The sequence below is a fragment of the Mesoplodon mirus genome (genome assembly GCF_964341445.2).
Source record: "Mesoplodon mirus genome assembly, chromosome: 10".
NCBI classification, from domain to species: Eukaryota; Metazoa; Chordata; class Mammalia; order Artiodactyla; family Ziphiidae; genus Mesoplodon; species Mesoplodon mirus.
This window is the reverse complement of record NC_138986.1, coordinates 31879228-31900290: the sequence shown is the minus strand read 5'-3', so window position 1 is coordinate 31900290 and position 21063 is coordinate 31879228. Positions and strand designations below refer to the sequence as shown.

At 40.0% G+C, this 21063-nt stretch overlaps 2 protein-coding genes across 16 annotated transcripts in view; one reads left to right on the top strand and one right to left on the bottom strand.

Moving 5' to 3' along the window:
• The window catches only part of EPB41L2 (erythrocyte membrane protein band 4.1 like 2), a 275854-nt gene that overhangs the window by 40976 nt on the left and 213815 nt on the right, over nt 1–21063 (bottom strand). For 14 of the 15 annotated variants that reach the window (XM_082633258.1, XM_082633256.1, XM_082633250.1 and 11 more), the window contains one exon: nt 16536–17803. The exons of the other annotated variant lie outside the window; for it this stretch is intronic. The gene's annotated coding sequence lies outside the window, so the exon portion shown is untranslated. Of the gene's footprint in view, nt 1–16535; nt 17804–21063 lie in introns of those variants that run through there. 15 annotated transcript variants of the gene reach the window in all.
• On the top strand, nt 5662–12979 carry SMLR1 (small leucine rich protein 1). The gene is made up of 2 exons (XM_082633979.1): nt 5662–5870; nt 10600–12979. Exons 1-2 carry the CDS (start codon nt 5738–5740, stop codon nt 10683–10685), a joined length of 219 nt encoding a protein of 72 aa, XP_082490105.1. The 5' UTR covers nt 5662–5737; the 3' UTR covers nt 10686–12979.

Genomic DNA, 21063 nt, shown 5'->3' with positions numbered 1-21063 from the left:
CTCTCTTTTGTCCAGAACTGCCACACTTTGTCAAGACAAGATCTCTCACACACCCTAAAATGTAACCCAGTGCTTTGGGATCTTTAAAATGTGCAACATTACACAAAGATGCACTTACTGTTTGTAGTATTATTGCTGATGGTTTTCATCCTCAGACACAGGAGTTCTGACAAATTCTATTCTACTCCATTAACACCAAAATGCATATTGTGTTTATAACTGTATACACTGCAGGAGAGAACTTTCATCTTGACTGAGCAGGAATAAAAATCAAATCTTCCACTTATAATTCTACATGCATGAGATTTGGAAGAATTTTCCACAGCAGCTTCTGGCCCCATACATTTCAAATCCTATTTCTCTCCCACTTCCCACATACTTCTGAAGTTAAGTGCATAGGACATGTTCAAATTGTGATACAACCTTTTGCCCCTGAAAATTTGGGTCACAATGCAAAGAATTATAGCACAGGGGGTGGTATGAGTACCTCTGAAAGTCATTGCTACACCAAGACAGCTAACTACAACTTAACTATATACAGAAACAACTGCAAAACACATAAACTTTCCACCAACCCAAATTAAATGTGTCCCCAACTCATCTTCCCCCTAGAGCTGTTCCCAAAATTTCCAAGGCTGCTCCAACACTTCCTGACATAAAGAGTGTGAAAGATGGGAATCTGGAGTGGAAAGATATCTATTGCAGCTAATATATCTTTTGTTTGCTAACAAAAACTAACACCACGTGTACATATTTTCGGTATCCCTCCCTGGGTCTTGGAAGGGTCCAGGCAGATGAGGGGTGCTGAAATTTAAACGTCATTAACTCAAATTAGCATAAATCAGTCTCTGTTCTTATCTCTTATTTATATGAGAGATATAAAATAAGAGGTTATTTTATATCTTATTTGGTCATGTTGATTGACCAAAGCATAATGGGTGAATGGAGAGAAAAGCTGAACTGAACAGAATTTCCATCTCTGATGTTCTAAACATGTTCAAGTAACAAGTAACTTTTGGTTTGTCAAAGTGCCCTACCCTCCCTGGAGACCCTGGGGTGCAAACGTTCATCCTTATACTACTCCCAGAGAGCTACCCACTCCTGTCACAGCCCATTGTTAATGAACAGAAACATCTAATTTGTATCACCACCCCAAATAAGACAGGATTACAAAGAAACTGTTTCAGGTGGGCATGTTCCAATGACCATTTTCCCATGAACAAAATAACTTGCAAAGAGTTTCATGAATGAGACAAGATCATTTTCCTATAAACAAAATAACTTTGTAAAGTGAGAGGGTCTGATACTTGGAGAATTTAATGAATCAGACAATGTTCATGCTTCTTGAATTGTTGGGGCCAGTCTGTGCTAGTACAATTTATAAAAACTGAAGTAAAAAAGCCCCATAATTTCTCAGAATCACTTGATTCCTATCCACCATTCCCTTCCTAAGAATACCAATCCTATACGTTGATACTTAGGGTAGGGTTGATACTCAGGGTAGGGTTGATACTCAGAGCACCAAGACAAATCTTCTTACCTAATGGCCGATACCCAAAAGCATGCTCTGCAGACCGTGATCTCCTGAGATTCTCCTGGCAACAAGGACTCAATGGTCCAGTAAGTTTGGGAAAGACTCATGCTGTATTCCTCTTGAGGATTCACAATGCGCCCTACCAAATTAAAGGCTCTAAGAAACATTGCAGTAAAGAAATCATCTTACTCCAGTATTCTCTACATTTATTTAACCATTTTCCAAGCAATGCCTAATAAAATGCGGTAGAATTAGTTTCACAGACCACCCTGTGGGCACATTTTCTTGAGCGACTGTCAGTGTCGTCATGTTTCTAGATCAGTTTCTCAAAAGTGTATTTTCTACCAATTTTCCCCTTTCTCAATGTGCTCCAGCCACAGTAGGCCTACTTCTGCATCTCCTATCACACCAAAAACATCCCTATCTCAGGAATTTGGTACTTGCTGTTCTCTCTGCCTAAAACTCCATTCTTCTAAATATGCTCATGGCTCCATCTTTCTTCTCATTCAAGACTCTGCTCAAAAGTCTGTTTTCAGAGAAATCTTCTGTAATGGACTGAATTGATTACCCCACCAAAATTCATATGTTGAAGCCCTAACCCCCAATGTGAGTACATTTGAAGATAGGTCCTTTTAGGGAGGTAATTAAGGTTAAATGTGGTCATAAGGGTGGGACCCTGATCTGATACAATTGGTACCCTTATAAGGAAAGGAAGAGAACCAGGGGTACCCGGGCACAGAGAAGAGGCCATGTGAGGTCACAGCAAGAAGAAAACCAGCCATCTACAAGCCAGAGAGAGAGGTCTAAACAGAAACCAGCCCTGCTAGCACCTCAGTTTTGGACGTCCGGTCTTCAGAACTGTGAGAAAATTAATTTCAGTTGTTTAAGCTACCCAGTCTGTAGTATTTTGTTACAGCAGCTCTATCAGGCTAGTACTCCTTCCCTGACCACCCACCTAAAAGTAACACTTCCTGTTAGTCTCTTCTCTCCTTGTCCTGCTTTTTTTTTTTTTTTTTTTTCTGCAAAGCGCTTATCATAACTTGACACTATATCTCTAGGAGGTTGAGAGGCAGTAGAATATAATGGATAAGTGTTTGGGGTCTGGGTTCAAATTCCAACTGTGTCACTTTCTAGTGGTGTGATCACTGATAAATTATGAAAGCTCCGTGGGCTTTACAGAATTGGTACTTACTTCAAAGGCGTTGTTATAAGACTATAATGAGACAGAACATGGGAAGTGTTTATACTACTCCCTGGGGTGTATACTACTACATCCCATTGGAATGTAAGTTCCATAAAGACAGGGACTTTGTCATCCATGATTATGTTCACAGCCCCAAATCAGTGCCTCCAGGGCACATGTTAAACCCTCAATAAATATTTGTTACTTGAAATATGAATAAATGAAGGCCTGTGGACCTTTTCTCAAAGTTCACAAAGAATTTAAATTCTTCACTGTCACTTCCATGTCTATCTTTTTATTGAAAGAGTACCTTATAACCTACCACTGCCACATGATTTCAGAGCCCTTATTTTTGTGTTGACTGTAGTACTGGTGCCAAGTGATACTACTTTTTTTTTTTTTTTCGGTACGTGGGCCTCCCACTGCTGTGGCCCCTCCTGTTGCGGAGCACAGGCTCCGGACGCACAGGCTCAGCGGCCATGGCTCACGGGCCCAGCCGCTCCGCGGCATGTGGGATCCTCCCAGACCAGGGCATGAACCCGTGTCCCCTGCATCGGCAGGCGGACTCTCAACCACTGCTCCACCAGGGAAACCCCAAGTGATACTACTTTAATTGACATGGGCTAATGAACCAAGTTCAGAAGGGCAGTTAACAAGGGTCAGAGAATATAGGCTTTCCTACCCAAAAGGCCCACACTGGAGCAGTCATTACTACATTTACAGTGAGCAGTGTTTCATCAGCAAAACATCACCCATATAATTAAATCAGAGCACTTCATTTAAAATGTGTTAGTTTCATTTGTATTTATTTTTTTGTATTGGTTTTGCAGCTGTACATAATTTGATTCTCCAGATATCAGTCAACAGCACCTTGGCACCTTCCACTGATGGACTTCAGAACCTTCACTGCTCTATGCCATGTCACTGGAATGAGTCATCCTTTATGGCTTATTCAGATGAATACAGAATCCAAATCAGAGGCTTGGTGGTTTTGGTATCACCTTCAATAGGTCACAGTTATCTAAAAAAGGCTTTTGTCCAGCTGTCACTAAGAGCATAATAGGTGGTATAAGAGTAGTTTCCTAGGAACTCACATCAACATCTGTAATCACTTGTGCCATAAATTGTCATGTAAATCAACTGTGGGCTCATTCACTACTAAGGAAGTCAACAGGAGAATTTAACCCCAAATGTAACATGTCCCTCTATTTTCACAGATGTACATTTTCCAGTGACATAAATGATTACACCCACCACATGGTAAAAAGCTAGGTAAAGAATCTGCTGTCATTATGGTAGCATATTGTACACTCTATGGAACCCCACCCCAAATTCTGGTCAATCAAATAGACTGATTACCAGTGTTTCAAACATCTCTATCCTTCTACCTGCTAGGGCTACTTAACCCAAGCAACCAGTGTGAATTTGGAAAAGAGTCTTTATTGATAAAAGTTCTTAAGCTCTAAAGGGTGTTTAACAAATCCTAATATGTAATCTTCTAAAAGTTCCCAGTGATGTGATATATTTAATAAATTAAGAAAACCTTTAATACCAGCAACAAACAATCAAGAATTGAAATTTTAAAAGCAACACTCTTTACAATAGCATAAAATATGAAATACGTAGGGGTAGATCTGACAGAAATCTATTTACTGTTTACTGCTTAGGAAGCCAGCTAGGCATCCCAGAGACCCTCCCCATTCTTATTGTTTTATAGATTAGGGTGCTGACTTTACAGCTGGGAGTAAAACTCTGCATTTACATGCAAAACCCTTGATGGAAAAATTCAGGAGGCATTGACAGCAGCATGCCCTTGATAGGGAAGCCACTAGCCACTCACGCAAGTGGCCATGGGGGACAGGGTAACAACATGAGAAGAGAAATCAGCCCAAGGAGGTGGCTGCCAATCTCCCTCCCCAAATTTTCCAAATCCTCCAGGAGGCCTTTTAATGATAAAAAGGATTTTTTAGTTGGTTTTAGTTTAGTAGACCAGTATCTTCAAAATTTTTTCACTAAAGCAGTGGATGGCAACTCAACTCAGTTTATAAACCAGCGTCAACATAGTCTATTGTCCTTTTAATCTTTTCCCAGAAACTTGGTAGTTACCACACCAGCCACATCACTATCATTCAGGGGGCACCTTCTACTGCTAAGGGTGGGCCACAGGACTGTGTGAGCAGGAAGCAGCTGAGAGTGACAGCTACTAAAGCAGCAAGCGCAAACTGATGTACTGGGGGGAGAAGGAACAGGGCCCATATTACCATCCATTCCACCATTATGTCTTATGGCCATTCTCTCTATCTCTGTCTGCCTCCACTCTCAGAGGGAAGGTACCATGACTTTTTCTTGTACATCCAGCATCTAGTCAAGAGGTTGGGTTGTAGTAGAATTAAAGTTTTGTTGAATAACTGAATAAACCAGTGTACCTCTCAGAAAAGCATTCACAGTAGGACATATTAGGAAGAGTTTGTACATATGGAAAGAAAATTGTTTCTCCTTCCTTGCTATTAGTTGTATAAACTATGTATGGAGGAAAATTCCCTTTTTCTCAACACAGGTACATTAACATAGCTACTAATTAATATTTTCTCTGAAATTTAGAAAATGTAGAAAAAATTCTTCCTACGTCTGGGCATATATTGGTAGAATATATACAGCAAGGAGGTTTGCTTAAAGTCAGGTACTTTTCATATCAGATAAGCTGAATACAAAGAAATTTAGGTCTCCTGGTGTCATTCCCAACCTTGCCAGATAAATACTCATCTCTGGAATGGCCTGGGAGAATCACCTTTCAATTCCTCGATACTTTGTAGCTGAGTTACAGAGTAACCTGCCAGCAATCCTCTCAGAATTCATGGGGCTGTTTAAATAGAGCAAAGTCCACAAAAAGTTCCACTGAGACGTGCTGAGCAAAGGCCAGAGCCCCAGAAGAAAACAAGTGTGGACTCAGCGAAGCTGCCCTCATCTGAGTGTGAACCCCACCAGCCCGGGGTTGAGGGGGTATCCGTGGTCTGTGTGATATGGCAATGAGCCCCGTACTGTTGGAGTTCCTGAGAGAGCTCCCAGGCTGGTTCCTGCTCTCTGGCATCTTCCTGCCCGTGACTTTGCTGCTGTTCCTTCTCATTGCCTACTTCAGGATCAAGCTGATGGAGGGTAAGTCAGAAGCCACACAAGGCAGGGGTTAGAGTCCTTTCCCATGGCACACATTTGGAACAAGTCCATGTACTGTCCATTTTTCTGGGAGGCCTGGAGCCACACATCTTTTTGATATGTAGATGCTTCTCAATAAGCACCCCCCTTAAGATACCTTCCGTGGTGAATGTGGCAAAATTTGATCTTTCCAGCAATGTGGATGACGTGCTAGGCTCTGAAGGCCTGCCGTGGGCACCCTTAACTGCAGCCCCTTGCAGACAGGCAAAGTGTGAATCAGCAATTTGGACATGTGATTGCTTGTCTCTGTCTCTCAGGCCGAAAGATTCACAAACACTACAATGTGTTTCTTGGTCTGCCGTCTGAACCTGACAGGTGTGTGTGTGTGTGCGCACACGTGCCCGTGTGTTCCTGTGAGTGTGTGCACACACTCCTCATCTGCTGAACTTCTACTAAGGAAATGTGCCAACACTGTGCTATCACAGTGTTTGGCAAATGTCAAGCCTTAATAGATATTTGATGGCTTGATGTAAATTTACCATGAAACTGGGGTCTTAACATTAAAAAAAAAAAAAAAACAAAACCAAAGCCAAACCAAACCAAACCAAAACAAAACCCTCAGGAAGCTTAAAGTGACTGGGACATGAGAAAGCTGGGTCCTGGATTGAGCCTGTTTATTCTGCTGTAATTGAAATGAATGAAACTGCACTGTGATTTGATAGACTATGTGTTAATAATGTACCCAGCAAATGTTAGTTTAATACGAGAGGTTAATAGCTATTTTAGCAATATCAAAAACCAGTAATATTTCTTAAGTTGGATGATGCCATTAAAGTACTAAAAACAAATTTGAAAACCCCTCCTCAAACCGTCCTTTGCTTATATTTCCCTCCTCCCCCAATGGGATCTGTGTATCCTTTTTCCTGATTACATTTTCCAGTGTTAGCAGATAACCTTAGGCTAGACATGTTTTCATTTTTATGTGGATGTGATCCCTTTAATTCCAAATTTTCCTTTCTTATTAAAAAACCCCTGAGAACATGTGGATTTTAAAATTATAGTTCTTTCTGTAGCTGCTTTCCTAAGGGCAAGTAGTAATATCTTCTCTCCAGTTTGAGGGCAAATAAGAACACTTGGCCCCAAAGAAGATATCACCAGTTTGAATCTCTATTTAGCAGCTCCCACTTAAAAACTTTAAACAGATGGTCAAATGTCATGTCATTAATCTTGCAACCAGGGTTATGGCAAGTGTAATCATCCCTATTTTGTCCCTGTAAAGAAAGGGACGTTGACAGATAAACTAGTGTGTTCACAGAACCCCCGATTCCTGCATCCTGGTACAGAAAGTCATCTTGCCTACCTCATAATCCTAGTCCATCAAACAAGAGGCATTTTAAGATGTGATGGAAAGCAGGTGATGGTATCACAATCATTCTTCATTAATCCCCGTACTTCAAGGCTTAGGAGGTAATGGTGCATGTAAATTTAATTAGTATGTAGAGAACATCAATCTTCTCACAAAGGAAGAAAGAAAATTCTCTAACATCCTGCACTCTTCAATCTGTATCAGTTGCCTTGAGGAGTAGCTCTTAAGGTGGAGGTCTGAGTCTAGAACTTTCCATCACCAAACCCTGCATCAACCACTGCCAGGGACATGTCACCTCTCCTCGGGTAGAAGTTTTGATTATCTTATCTCCCCAAGTCCTGAGATTCCTAAACTGCTACTTTCAGTGCCGCTCAAAATACTATCACCCTGATCATGAACAAATTGCTTGCTAAAATAACCAACATTGCCAAAAATAGTCACTATGGAAAAGAAATTGTGTCTCTTGAATGCCTGAAAGTTTTTGTATGAAGCTAGATGTAAAATAAAATAAAATAAGGTCAGGTAAGTGATCAGGTTCTGGCCTTCAGCAATTGACATTCTAAAACAGTTAACTAAAGCATGGAAAATGTACAGTGCGGCTAGGCATCTCTCACTGAACTTTATATATATGTTTTGATAGTCAGCAATCCAAAAGGAAACAGATAAGCATTTCTAAAAGTCAAGAGTAAGTTAAGGGTTAGCAGAGTGAAATTGTTAAGATCTCAGATGACAGAGTCAAACCAAATGGAGGTTTGAATTCCAGGTCTGTAACAATGGCCACACTACCTAATCTCTTGAAGCTTCAGTTTCTTCACTTGTGAGATAGAAATAATAGCAGGACATAGCTGTAAGGTTGGTGTGGAGATTAAGTGAGGCAATACACGTAAGGTTCTTAACAGTGCCTGTTCTGAACAACCATTGGTCATTATGACCCCTGCTGACTTATAAATTCTAAGAAGGCAGTGTTTGTGTCATTATAATAACTATTATTAAAATATATCTAGTAGCTATTATTAAACTTAAAGATAAAATTATTGATCTTTATTTAGAAATAAAATTAATTATATAAAATTTACTTAAAATTAAGTAAATTACCCAAGGTCACTCACCGAGAAAATGGTAGAGACAGGATTTGAACCCTGGCTGTCTGGCTCCAGAGCTAGCCCTCTCAGCCAAAACACTACCCCTGGAGTATTGAACACAGAGTAGGTGTCCAGTAGGTATCTGCTGAATGGAGGAATCCTCTTGGCCCAGGCAAATAAACATCACCAACATGAGAGCCAACAGTGGGAGAATTAAACAAGGCAAGAATTTTATAAAAGTTTTGAGGGGACTCGATCAATCTCTTTCTGTAACAGGGCTAATTACTGATGATGGTGATTCCTCTGCATAAAGACTTAGCTCTGAGTCAAGAAGATTACATTTCTTCACCTGTGGCCCAAGAAGGAAAACTTCATTGCCTGCAGAATATTCTACAGTTACAAACTCGGATGTTTTCATGGTCACCTGTCTAATCTCACCTGTCTAATCTCTGCACTGTCCTTAACAGACCCATTAAAATGAAATGATGGCCAAATTGCAAGCGCTTTCAGGAGAAGGATAAATTATTTCTCTAGCTTTCTTCATTGCACCTGGCACAGATATTTGGTTCACTTGGTAGATATAACTCATTGAGGAATGATGGGTTTTGCTTTCTCTCCTAGTTTTCCATTTTCTAGTTCTATTCTTTCAACGTCATTATTCAGGTCACCCATTTTCACTCTAGAATTTGTATCCTGGCTTCTCATTCAAAGCACCTGTTGTGCAGTTAGCCTTCAGTAGTTAAGAGAGAAGAAGTTACTCATATTTCAGTGAGTCTACAATCTAAGGCATGAGCTATCTCAAGCAATGCCTTTGAACTAGCAATAATCTATGTGGAAAGGCAGTGAAACTGTGTGGCTAAGCATGTGGGTTCTGGAGTCAGACTGCCTGGGATTGAATCCTGAATCCATCAGTTTCTATGATCTTGGGCAAATTGCCTCATTTTGATTTCTCTATGCCTCTGTTTGCTCACCTGTAAAGTAAGAATAATAATGGTGACTACAACATAATTTCATTGCAAGAATTAAATGAGAAAAGGCTTTTCACGGTGTCTGGCACATAAGTGATCAAGAAACGTTAGCTGTTAAGTCTTGAGCCGCTTGTAACCTAAGACCTGTTACCATCCAGTGCATATATACCCTCTCTGAACTGAGATGACAAGCAGTGTGGAATCAGAAAAGAATAGGTCAGAGAGAGTGCTCATGTCCTAGAGTTCATGACATATAAAGGGCCTGGCAAAGAATAAGTTGCTGGGATTTGATGTGGGAACCAAAAAGAACATTTTCAGGTTCAATTCTCTAAAGTACATTATCTCCTATGAGATTATGAACTCCTTGTCTCCGGCTTGGATAATTTGATTAATTACAATTCTGAAAATAAACTATTAAGAGTAAAAAATAGTTTCAGTTATTCATGTTGGTGGTGCTGAGGAAGAAAACAAAAAATTTTTTTTTTGGACGTACCAGGAAGATCTCAAAGGATAACTGTCAGGATTTCAGGGCTAAAGTTCAAATTTGCTATTGCCAGAGAGGTAACAGGTGAAGCTACAGGAGCAGATAAGAATACACAGAAAGATGATACATAATAAAAGCCAAAGGGAGGAGTATGACTGGGGGTGGGCATCATGGAAAGGGGGCTCATGTCAAATGCTACAGAGGAGAAAACTGGGGATTGGAAAATGCCACCAGATTTAGTAATTAGGACATCATAGATAAGTTTTAATATTTCAGTAGCTTTAACTGAAGCTATATTTTAAGGGGATAAGGAGTATGTAAGTGGCGAAAAGTTGACACTCAGTTTTCAATCAAAGATGCCAAAAGGTAAAAAGGAGACTAATTCGACTGGTCTAAAGACTTACAAACACCCAAACACATTTTTGGCGGGGAGGAACAGGACAGAAACCCTATCTTACTCATTTGCATATCCCCGGGTCTTGGGTAATAGACATGCTTAATAAATGCCTATTGAATGTGGGAGCCTTAATACATTTAGTCAACACAATCTACTGAATATAAAATATACTTAGCATGTAACACCTTTTATTACAGTGGTAGTTTGCCCTCTCTAACCAGGACCACTCCTTAGAAATAAGCATTTATATTTCTTTTGGGAGTGGTTGAGGAGGAAAGGAGAGATCCTGCAATAGGACCTGCTCTGATGACAATGACTTCTGTAACTTGCTGGGGCCACCACAGTAGAAATGCTGACCAATAACGCCTGGGGAGTTGTAAATGACCAGTGGCACGCAGCTGCCTCCACAGTATTAACTGGTATTTTTCCTTTCAGTTAATGAAGAACTGTCACAGACTCCTGATCACCAACACAATCGTAAGGCTAGCTCTTCCTGGTACCAGAGAGAGAAACGGACGTGACTGTTGGGGACTGATCAATGGCTGATCAATGGCTAAAGCACAGTCAATTTCTACTGGTCAGAGAGCGAAGGTCAATGGCTTAGCAAATAGTTAATAAACTAGAACCACAGCAAGACAAAAAGAATACTAAGATGCTTGTTCTGAGAAGTGGTTCAAGAGGACAGCTATGAGACTTGACTTAAATAGCAGTTCTTCGGCGAGTCCCAAGAATGTAAGATTTTGTTGGATGTGCTCTACGAACTAGGCACATTGTAACTTTTTAACTTTTATAGGACTATGTCTACTCTGAAGGGCACTATTTTCAAACTAAAATTCTTAAGCATCATTATTACATAATCCCGTGGAAGCCCGCATTATTCTGACTTTGGAGGTGAAGATACTCTGGTAGAGATCAAATAAATAGCAAAAGATGAGTGCCTGTGGATTCCTGCTGTGAGAGTTCCCACTTCCTCCCTGGAAGTTCGGCAACACTGAAATGACACCTTTTAAGGCATCATTTCTGGCCCTTGGTTTGCTTCTCCCCTTTTCCCAATTGCTTTCACAAATCGCATCATCATTGTGAGAACCCACAAAACAAGCAGAGTCTCTCGATACTCGGTATGGGTCACCATGAAAGTAGTTTTCAGCATGACATGACTTGGAAATACTGGCAATTTGGTGGGAAAAGGAAAGAACACAAAGTTCATGGGACTCATATGGAGAATAACTCAAGACTTTGCCTCTAAAACCAAAACATTGGGGAGCTACTTCTAAATATGGAAAGAAGTCAACATTTCACTAGCACAATTCTTCTCCCAGTGGGAACCCCAAATAGCCAACCTAGATAACTGAAAAGAAACATTTAATTCAAAGTAGTAGTTCAAATAGATTGTGATTACTACCGGGCTCTTCAGTTTTCCTAGCTAACATTAACAAAAGACACTTAACATGTCCTAAGTGTAAGTCTGATTGTATTCTTATGTTTGCATCTGAATCCAACGGGCTATTAGACTTTATAAAACATAATGAATTTGTTCACCTGTAAGAAATGCACCAATTTCTGCAGTGAAATACAAACATGCAAAAGATTGTTTGGCCGACCCAAAGCAAGAATGCGCCACTAGAGCCAGATATTTTGTTTCCCTCCCCCTCCCCGAGCCTCAAATTCTTCATATGCATCCAGTGAATTTAGTCTCCATTTGCACTTCTTGCATAATATAAAACTCACTGTTCAACTGGAGACACTCATTTCTGTATTTCATTGCATTTGATTACAATGAAAATGTCTCCTGGGGCTTCCAGACTGAGGTAATTTAGAATAAGTGTGCATGCCATATGGAAGGAATGACAATATTCTTTCAGTTCTGAGAGGGATCTCTTTTTAGCCTCTGGTGGAAATCAGCTTATGTAAAATGCTTTCTTGGACAGAAGGTGTGGAAAGGATGCATCGTACTCCCAGCTGCCAGCCAAATCTGTGGCTCAGCCACCAGGGTTTGCTCTACCTTCTTCTGGAAACAGGCACAACATAAGCCTGACTGATGACTCTGGTGGATGCATTCCACCACCTCTGCCTTACCAGGGAAAATGCACCTCAGCTACTATGGTAACAGAGGAGCTCGAAACATACATGTTCTCAACATAAACATGTTGTGTAAAGCAAGACCTGATTCCTTTGTTGCTGCTGAATGAGATGAGAGTACAAAGAATGTCCATTGAAATCATGAGTAGAGTCATGAATGTTCTTTACATGTAGAGAGGAACAGAAACGTTAGTCTTCCTACAGAGAGACCAAGTCCAAGGGTTTTTCTACCACCTGCTTGAAGGCATTGTACTGGATTTGACTAGTCCCTCACAGAGCGCAGCCAATCAGCTGCCCGGTCACATCTTTGCTCTCCACCTGCTTAGAGTACAGGGGAAGAGTTCCTTCCAGTTTGGACTGCCTGCCTCCTTGTCATCGCTGTTGCCACCTAGACCAGGCTGGTGGTCTCCTTACCTTATCCTATACTCTGTTTCCTCCTGTGCTCCAAAGCCTTTCATCAGGGGCCAAAAATGTTCCTAAGTGGTTTCACCTCAACAGTTCCTAACCTTATTTCTAATTTCTAGTATCTGAGCAAACTCCCAATTCTGTTTCCCCAACATGAGACCTTCAATAAAATACTTTAATGGGTGTTGTAAGTTCTGTTACACTGCCATTTATTCAATGAAAAAAAAATTTTTTTACAGAGCTAACCTAAAATTGTTAATAACATCTCTCTCTCTCTCGTTAACTGTGTTGGTAATTTGGAAATTTGGCCTTGGGACACTACAAGTCCATGACTGCTTCTTCACATTTTGAGCTTATACACATTGATAAAACAGAAAATGGAGCAAGGATGGGCACACATCATGTTCTCTGAAGTATTATTTACACCCCTTAAAAAAAAAACTTCCAAGTAATCTGACCAGGTAACAGCCACCAGTATTTTCTAGATATAATTTAGTAGCAACTGGAAAATTGAGAACAGATAAGCAAGTTCACACATCCAACAACAGCTTTTCCTTGGAATCTTAAGTCTTTGGCAAAACTGTATCTCAGAATAAGAGTTCATAACGGTTAAACACAATTTGGAAATCAATTTTCTGACTTGTTTATAAAAAGTTAGAATTTTCCAAACAAATGCTCTGAGTCTTGCTTTCTGACTTTATAATTAGTGTGCTAATCAGAAGAGGCCTCTGCATTTATCAGAGTTTACGCAAAGGCATTCACCCCGGCAGAACATAAACAGGAAATACGTATTTAAGAAATTTTATGTATAATTAACACGATTGAAATTCTTTCCATTAAAAAAATTTTCAAATCCATATTCCAAAACCTAGATTCTTAAGAGCAGAGATTCCTAACCTTTATTTAGGTAATAAAGAAGACTTTTGAGAATTTAATTAAAGATAGGAAACATTTTTTTTTCTGTAGGAAAAATGCATATACCCATGATTTTGTATATACTGTGGGAAAGCCTAGCCCCTTGAAGTCCATCAAGGAATCTGTGGTTAGGAAGCCTGCAGCCAGAGTCTTAGGAAAGGATTGTGCTGTTTTACACTCGCCACCTTAGTTGCCATACAGCAGAGAATGAGTAGACCATAAGGGGTTCCTGACACTGCAGGGCTCACAAGGAAGTTGGGTCCACACAACTTCCAAGCCAAAACCTTCCCACAGGCTTCCCAAGTAACCTAGTTCCTGAGGGTACAGAGTTCTATTCTGTAAAGTTCTCACAAGAACACAGATCAGACTGGCAGTATCTCCCATAATTTGCCTTTGGTGGGTTAACTCACGCACAGTGCTGTTTAATACTCATAGCGATCACTTTTTTGGAGGGCATTATTGTGCCAGGAGCTCCACCAGGCACTTTATACATTTTTACTCCATCTAACCATGAGAACACCCCTACACTGGGATGTATTACTACCTTCCCTTTATAGATGGTTAAGTACCTTCACTGAAGACACATGGTTCAGATACTCAGAGTAGGGCAAACACCCTTCTGTAGGAGTCTGAAGCCAGTCTGTTTTTTTGACATCTTTATTGGAGTGTAATTGCTTTACAATGGTGTGTTAGTTTTTGCTGTAAAACAAAGTGGATCAGCTATACATATACATATATCCCCCTATCTCCTCCCTCTTGCATCTCCCTCCCACCCGCCCTATCCCACCCCTCTAGGTGGTCACGAAGCACTGAAGCCAGTGTTTTTGAAGCAAAGTATTTTATACAACTTGAAGTTACTATAAACCTAATTGGGCATCATGACTATACAGAGGGTCAGTGTTTTTGACCCTGTGGCCAAGGGTCAGGAGTTTGACACCTCAGATTTGCCAGCCGACCGTGCTCTCTTCCGGGGCCAGCTCCGCATCGTGGCCTAATCCCGGCAGATATGTGAACAGGTGCACGCGCATGCAAGGATCCGTGCAAGACCTTGTAGACCCCGGTCCTATTCTCTAGTGCAAGTGCGTTAAGACTCTGCTGGAAACTGACCAGAGCACCATACCCGGAAGAGCAATGTACTACCTCACAGTACATGGAGACAGGACCTTTTTACAAAATTATTGGGCTTTATGGCATTTTTTAGTCTTTTACCATGGAATATTCTAACGGAATGATATAACGAACCCCCCATTTACCGCCGCCTGGCTTCAGCAATCATCAACTCACGGCCAATCTTGTTTCACCTAAACCACGACTCACTCCTCCTTATCCTATTATTTTTAATTCTCAATTATATGATGTTCTCAAACACTATATAATTTTATCCATAAGTAAGGGGAAAACGTAATGAAGTCCATGCTGGGCAGTCGTTATGCTACAGTTTGCTTCATTGCCAGAGTCCTGGGGATGATCACTCCATGAACTGTGATCTATGCAGTGAGGAATGCTATGTGCATCATAAAGGAAAACAGAAGCTACTCACAACAGTGAAATGCCAAAAATTCACCAACTCTATACATTTTTTTTTAACAACATCATTTTTTATCCTGCTGTGGCCTGTGGAAAAGGCATTGCTCTGTTTCCTGTGTTCCACACAGGATCGCTGGAAGATTTATGTGAAATACTCATAAAAACCCTGTACAACTAAAAGGAATGATTGCTTATCACCCCCACATTATATTGCTTTTGACTTAAGATAAACAACTAGCGCCTGGACGTCTCACGGCAGGAAACCCTGTTGACCTATTTTCTTATTCTATCACTTGGGGTTTTGAAGGCTCAGTTCACAGAATGAGATTATAACATCCTGAGCATTATTTTGCAAGAACTACAAAATACTAAAATAGACAGTCTTGCTGCCATAGTCACAGGTGGCATGATCAACACTGTTTTCAGCTGCTCTTCAGGTATCAAGACCCCACAGATACTTCAGATGCCTCTGGGACCCTAAACTCTGTCCTTGCCATCTCAGCAGATAAAACCGAGCCCTGCCTGAACAATGCATGTCCTCTTCCACTGGAGCTGCTATAGACATACTTACCTCCTATCACTTCCTTCCATGTGGAAGGATGTGGTTCTCAAAAAACCCTGACAGATCAACCTCTGCTTTAAAGACAAATGTTATACATACACACTTTCTGATGAAAATTATATTTACAGAGTCACATCTGGTTCCATAACATTTCTAAGGCTTGGCTTGCTGAGATATACTTCCCCAGAGAGGAGTTGTTTTTGTAATAATTCTAGAGAAAGTGAGAAAGATCTTTCACAAGGTGAGAGATAATTCAGTGGGAACCGATCCCAAAGAAGACAGTCATGCAAATTATATTTAACATGCTCACTTTAAACAACTAGGGAAAGACACTCTATAGAACGTTTTAGATGGAATATACCACACGCTGTTGGTCATTTGCTATATAATGCTTTTTAACGTTTGAAAGAAAATCCAGCAATTCATCTGATGTGTCTGGGCAAAAGCTTCACAATGAACCATCCTGATGAGACACGGACGCAGCCCTCAGCAGAGCCCGTTCTGCCTGATGCACTAAGACCCACTGGACTGTTAAGCAAAACTGAAGCAGAGGACCAGGTTTCAGATGGTGCAGCTAAGATACTTCCTGAAACAAAACAAAAAATACACAAAGAAAACAAGCAAAAATATGCCTTGGAGAACTTGTACAAGCTGGGGTGGATTATGTAACCAAGCAGAAGGAACTGGCATTCTAAATAGATTTACAAACATTTGACAATGGTTTAGCCACTTGAAATCGGTGATGCTGGCAGCAGCATGAAATTATAAAAGATCTGAATAACAGATTTTAAACATGCTACATCCCACAAAATACTAGAACTTCTGACTGACAGTATGACTTGAGCTTATCTTTTTAAACCTTCATAAAAAGAGAAGTGACAAGTTTAGAGAATAAACAAACTTTATTTTATAACAGTATTACAGAAAGTAAAATATCATTTAATACAACTTGAAGCTGCTAGGAATCTAATCTGGCATCATAACTATACATAGGGCCAAAGCAAAGGAAAGACTGTTCAATACAGTTAATAAGTCCCTATCAGGTCTCTGGTGTCAGCTTTAAATGGTGTAGCCTTCTTACAACCGTCAAAAAACCACCACGGCCCTAACTCCTCGTCCTGGCAACCTCACACCTGTGTGGATCATCACGCTATCTGAAAGAGATATACCTGCTCAATAACAAAAGGTCAGTTTTACATGGAGACAAGGAGGTTTAATACAAAGCAAAGTGTTCTACACGAGTGTTCAAATAATGGAAAGTACTGAAAGTTGGACATGTTAAGAAAGAAAGCACTAAGGTTTTTAAGCTGCCTGAATATTTTAGTAGGAGGGAAGATATTGCTTTCTCTCCCCTCCTATTTCTGGAATGCTGCCGAAGAGCCCGTGTCTGAGAAGCATCGGCACTGTGGTGCGACAGGGCCTCTAAACACAGTGCGTGGTCAGTGAACTTCATCATAATTCTCCAGTTTGGAGATTCCCGGACTTTCCGCTAAAAGTAAAAAGTCACAGTACTGGAAAGTCAAAAGGGTTCAATATCAAAAAATAGCCCCAATGAAATTCTCAAACATTAGAAAATTTTCACGATGTAAGAAACGCCTTTAATCTGCATTAATATTTTCTCATACCAGTATATTTACTGCAAACTGAGAACTCTGTAAATATTGACTTGTAAGAACTCAATGGGAAGCATCCGGAAGAAGGAAAGCCACTATCGAAATTAGTCACAGAGTCTCCTTTCCGCACAACAGCACCTGTTCCAGTGAACAGCACCTTACCAGCTGGGGCTGGCTTTGTTCACTATCATTTGATCAAAATGAGTCACAGAAAGCAGGTAGTTGTACACAAAGTAAACAGGAAACAAAAAACAAAACTCTCTAACTAAAAAAAAAAAAAAAAAAAAACAAAGAAAAGAAATAACCAAGAATATTTAGAAGTGGTTATAAAACAAAATAATATATTAAAATGCGGGGGAACGGTATAGACCAGAGCTGTTAAGGTAAGGTTTGGTGTTGGCATTTTAATTCTTCAGGCTTCTGGCCATTGTTACCAGTCGTAGTATAAATTCGCTGGAGCAGTGGTGTGGCATTAAGACTTGGAATGGTCAAAAGTTTTCAGGTTCACAAAGTTGAATGTTGTCTATAAAATGAATTTCTAGGAGGAAAAAAAAAGAGACAAGGCTTAAATATTCCAAAGACAGGTTTGGGAAAAAAATGTAAGTAAGATTCACCAAATTCCAAATCAAGTAATAAACAGTTCCCATCTGCCTGGTTCTATAGTAAACAGTATTTTGCCAGAAACAAGCATGAGACCCTGATCCACCCTTGAGGGCCTTAAAATACCTGAAGGATTGACTAGCACATGAGAAACAAGTGGCAAATAAGAATCTGACCAAAAAGTTAACTATGAAACAGAGGTAGGGGCTTCCCTGGTGGCGCAGTTGTTGAGAGTCTGCCTGCTAATGCAGGGGACACAGGTTCGAGCCCTGGTCTGGGAGGATCCCACATGCCGCGGAGCAACTAGGCCCGTGAGCCACAAATACTGAGCCTGCGCGTCTGGAGCCAGTGCTCCGCAATGAGAGAGGCCGCGATAGTGAGAGGCCCAAGCACCGCGATGAAGAGTGGCCCCCACTTGCCACAACTAGAGAAAGCCCTCGCACAGAAATGAAGACCCAACACAGCAATCAATCAATCAATCAATCAATAAAACCAGAGGTAATTCATATAATAAAAATCTAAAAAAAAGAGAAACCAATGTAGGTTTTGAAGTTAGATTCAAAGAAGAAGAAAAAGTAATTTTGACTTCATTGAAATGAATAAAAGTTGCCTCAGGTTGGGAGAAAAGAATGAGGAAAGATGCAAGAAAGTGAGAAAGTGCCTGATAGGTAAGATGAGTATACAGATGTATGGGGTGGAGGACAGGAATGAATGGGGTGGGGACACAGATTTCTGGATTCTTTGTCAATGCAAATTGACAGATATTAATTATTATAATTAATTCAACCTACTTTCACTTTTGACAGTGTCATCATTCACCTCGAGTTTGGATATGGTTATAGCTGTTAAGTATGAGTTATATTTTATGTTATCAGAATTTTGGTCAAGTAAACAAAAAAAAAACCCAAACCACTATTTCCTTGCTTCAGTTTCCCACCCCCAGACTATACAATGTCACTGAACATTTCTAACTACTAAAGTCACGTTCCTTAGTTTGTGTCCCCCTCTTTTGGCCATTGTGAGAACAGGTCAATGTAGCTGTTTCATCTAATCACAGGTCTAATTCTATGTCTAAATTCTTCAAGGATACATGCTGGTTGCCTACTTTGCCTTAAGTCTTTACAGAGTGTCCAGTGCAGTCTTCAATTTATCTTTCTCAGTGTGCCTGATGAGCCGTGGGAAATTAGTCAAGCTCAAGCACAGTTCTATGAAGTCATCTGAAAAGCACAACCTCGGAGTTTCCAGAGACAGGGGCTCACATGGTCTCAATCTGGAGCATGCTCTACTCTAGAAACAGATTTGGTGAACAGCAAATATGCACTTAAAAAAAAAATCATCCTAATGACAAGTGGTAAAGCACTCATCCAGAGGGGAGTCTCAATAAAAATGCAAAGCTGTGGCTTTGATCTGAAATAGTTAAAATAATGAAGAAAACATAACCTTTCAGATTAATGAAGATTCAATTACCACAGGGCAGTAATATAGCCTGAGATTTTGAAAACATGAGTAAATTATTTATGTAAGGCACAATGCAACTATTTCCTAAATAAACATGAGGTCCGTGTGAAATTCGGCTTTAAATATGATAGTTTATGAATTTCAGTTATTTCTAAACTTTCATTTTATTCTTTCTTGGCTCTCAATTTGCACATTTAATTTTAAAACAGAATTTTCATTGTAAGAATATAAAATCCTAGAGCCAAAAATGAAAGTATGATAAATTTCTATGTGGTTAGACCAGGAAATAGTCAATTCTTACAATGTTTGTATTAACACTATAATTTAGACCCACCAGTTCTCAAATTGTGGTCTGCAGACCTTGGGGGTCACCATGGCTCTTGCAGGGGGTTATAAAGTCAAAACTATTTCATAATCATCCTAAGACACTCTCTACCCTTGTCAGGTGTGGACATTTTCACTGATGATGCAGAAACAATGGTCAGTAAACCTGTTGGCATCTTAGCACAGGTGAAGGCAGTGACACCAAACTGTACCCGAAGTCACTGCATTCTTTACCACCATGCACTCACAGTGAAATAAAAAGCAAGCAAGCAAGCAAGCCAGTTTCACTTAAGGATGTCCTGGATGAAACAGAAAAGAATATTAATTTTCTTACATCTCTACCCTGGAGTACATCTTTTTAATATTCTGTGTGATGAAATGGAACGTATGCATAACACATTCCTGCTGCATACAGAGAAGTACAGTAGATGTCTAGGAGGAAAGTGAATTTGTATGAATGTTTGAATTGTGAGTTGAAGCTGCTGTTTTCATTAAAACACTTTCTTTACTTGAAAGAATTACTGACAAACGACGTTGCTCAATTTGGATATTTGGCAGGCATTTTCTTGAAAATGAGATGAGCCTGTCACTTCAAGGCAAACAACTGACAGAACTTGTTGCCAATGATAAAATTCAAGCTTTCATGTGAAAATTATAACTCTTGGAAATTGTATTTCGGCCACCTTGAGCTTGATAGCTTCCCAATATTTAGAGACTCTTCTAGTGGGGTCAGTGGCAACCACAGATCTTTTTACTGTCTTAGTCATTTTGCCTTTTCCAGGATGGCATATAGTTAGAATCATACAGTACATGATACCTTTTCAGACAGGCTTCTTTCATTAGGTGATTATTTTTAACTGAATAAATATCTTGAAAACTATTTGATTTATAATATAAATAGATCAAATTTCAATTAATAAAATTCACATAAACAAAAAACTCTTTGGGCTCTTCAATAATTTTTAAGTGTTCCTGAGACCATTAAGCTTGAGAACTGCTTCTATGGAATCTGCTCCCTAACCTACTGGCGTTTCCTGCTCTCACAGATATTTGTGTGGCTTCTGAATACAGAAGGAAAAATGAAATCTAGTGTTTTTTCCTTTTCGGTCAAATGGCACTCAATATCTCTTCTACAAATAATTCAGCAAAATGGTTTTGTATTCCTTGGTTTGCCTGAGTATATTAATGCTCTTTTGGGGGTTGGTCTTTTCTTAGGAGGCTCTCACGTGGGCCCTTTGAGGCTCATGTCTCAGATTTAGGTCTTTCAGGACAAGCTTGGCCCCCTGATCTTTGTCCCCTCTGAGTACCAGATATATTGTGCTTGCTAACATACACGCCAACATAATTTCACTTCAAAGACAAAAATTCAGTTCAAAGCTTGCTAGCACCACAAGTCAATTAAGTACTTTTGCTTCC

Bases quoted from the DNA above. Each gene is read 5' to 3' on its own strand.
- SMLR1 (XM_082633979.1), top strand. From the start codon at position 5,738: ATGGCAATGAGCCCCGTACTGTTGGAGTTCCTGAGAGAGCTCCCAGGC. The intron at 5,871-10,599 runs GTAAGTCAGAAG...TTTTCCTTTCAG, and splicing joins CAGGATCAAGCTGATGGAGG to TTAATGAAGAACTGTCACAG.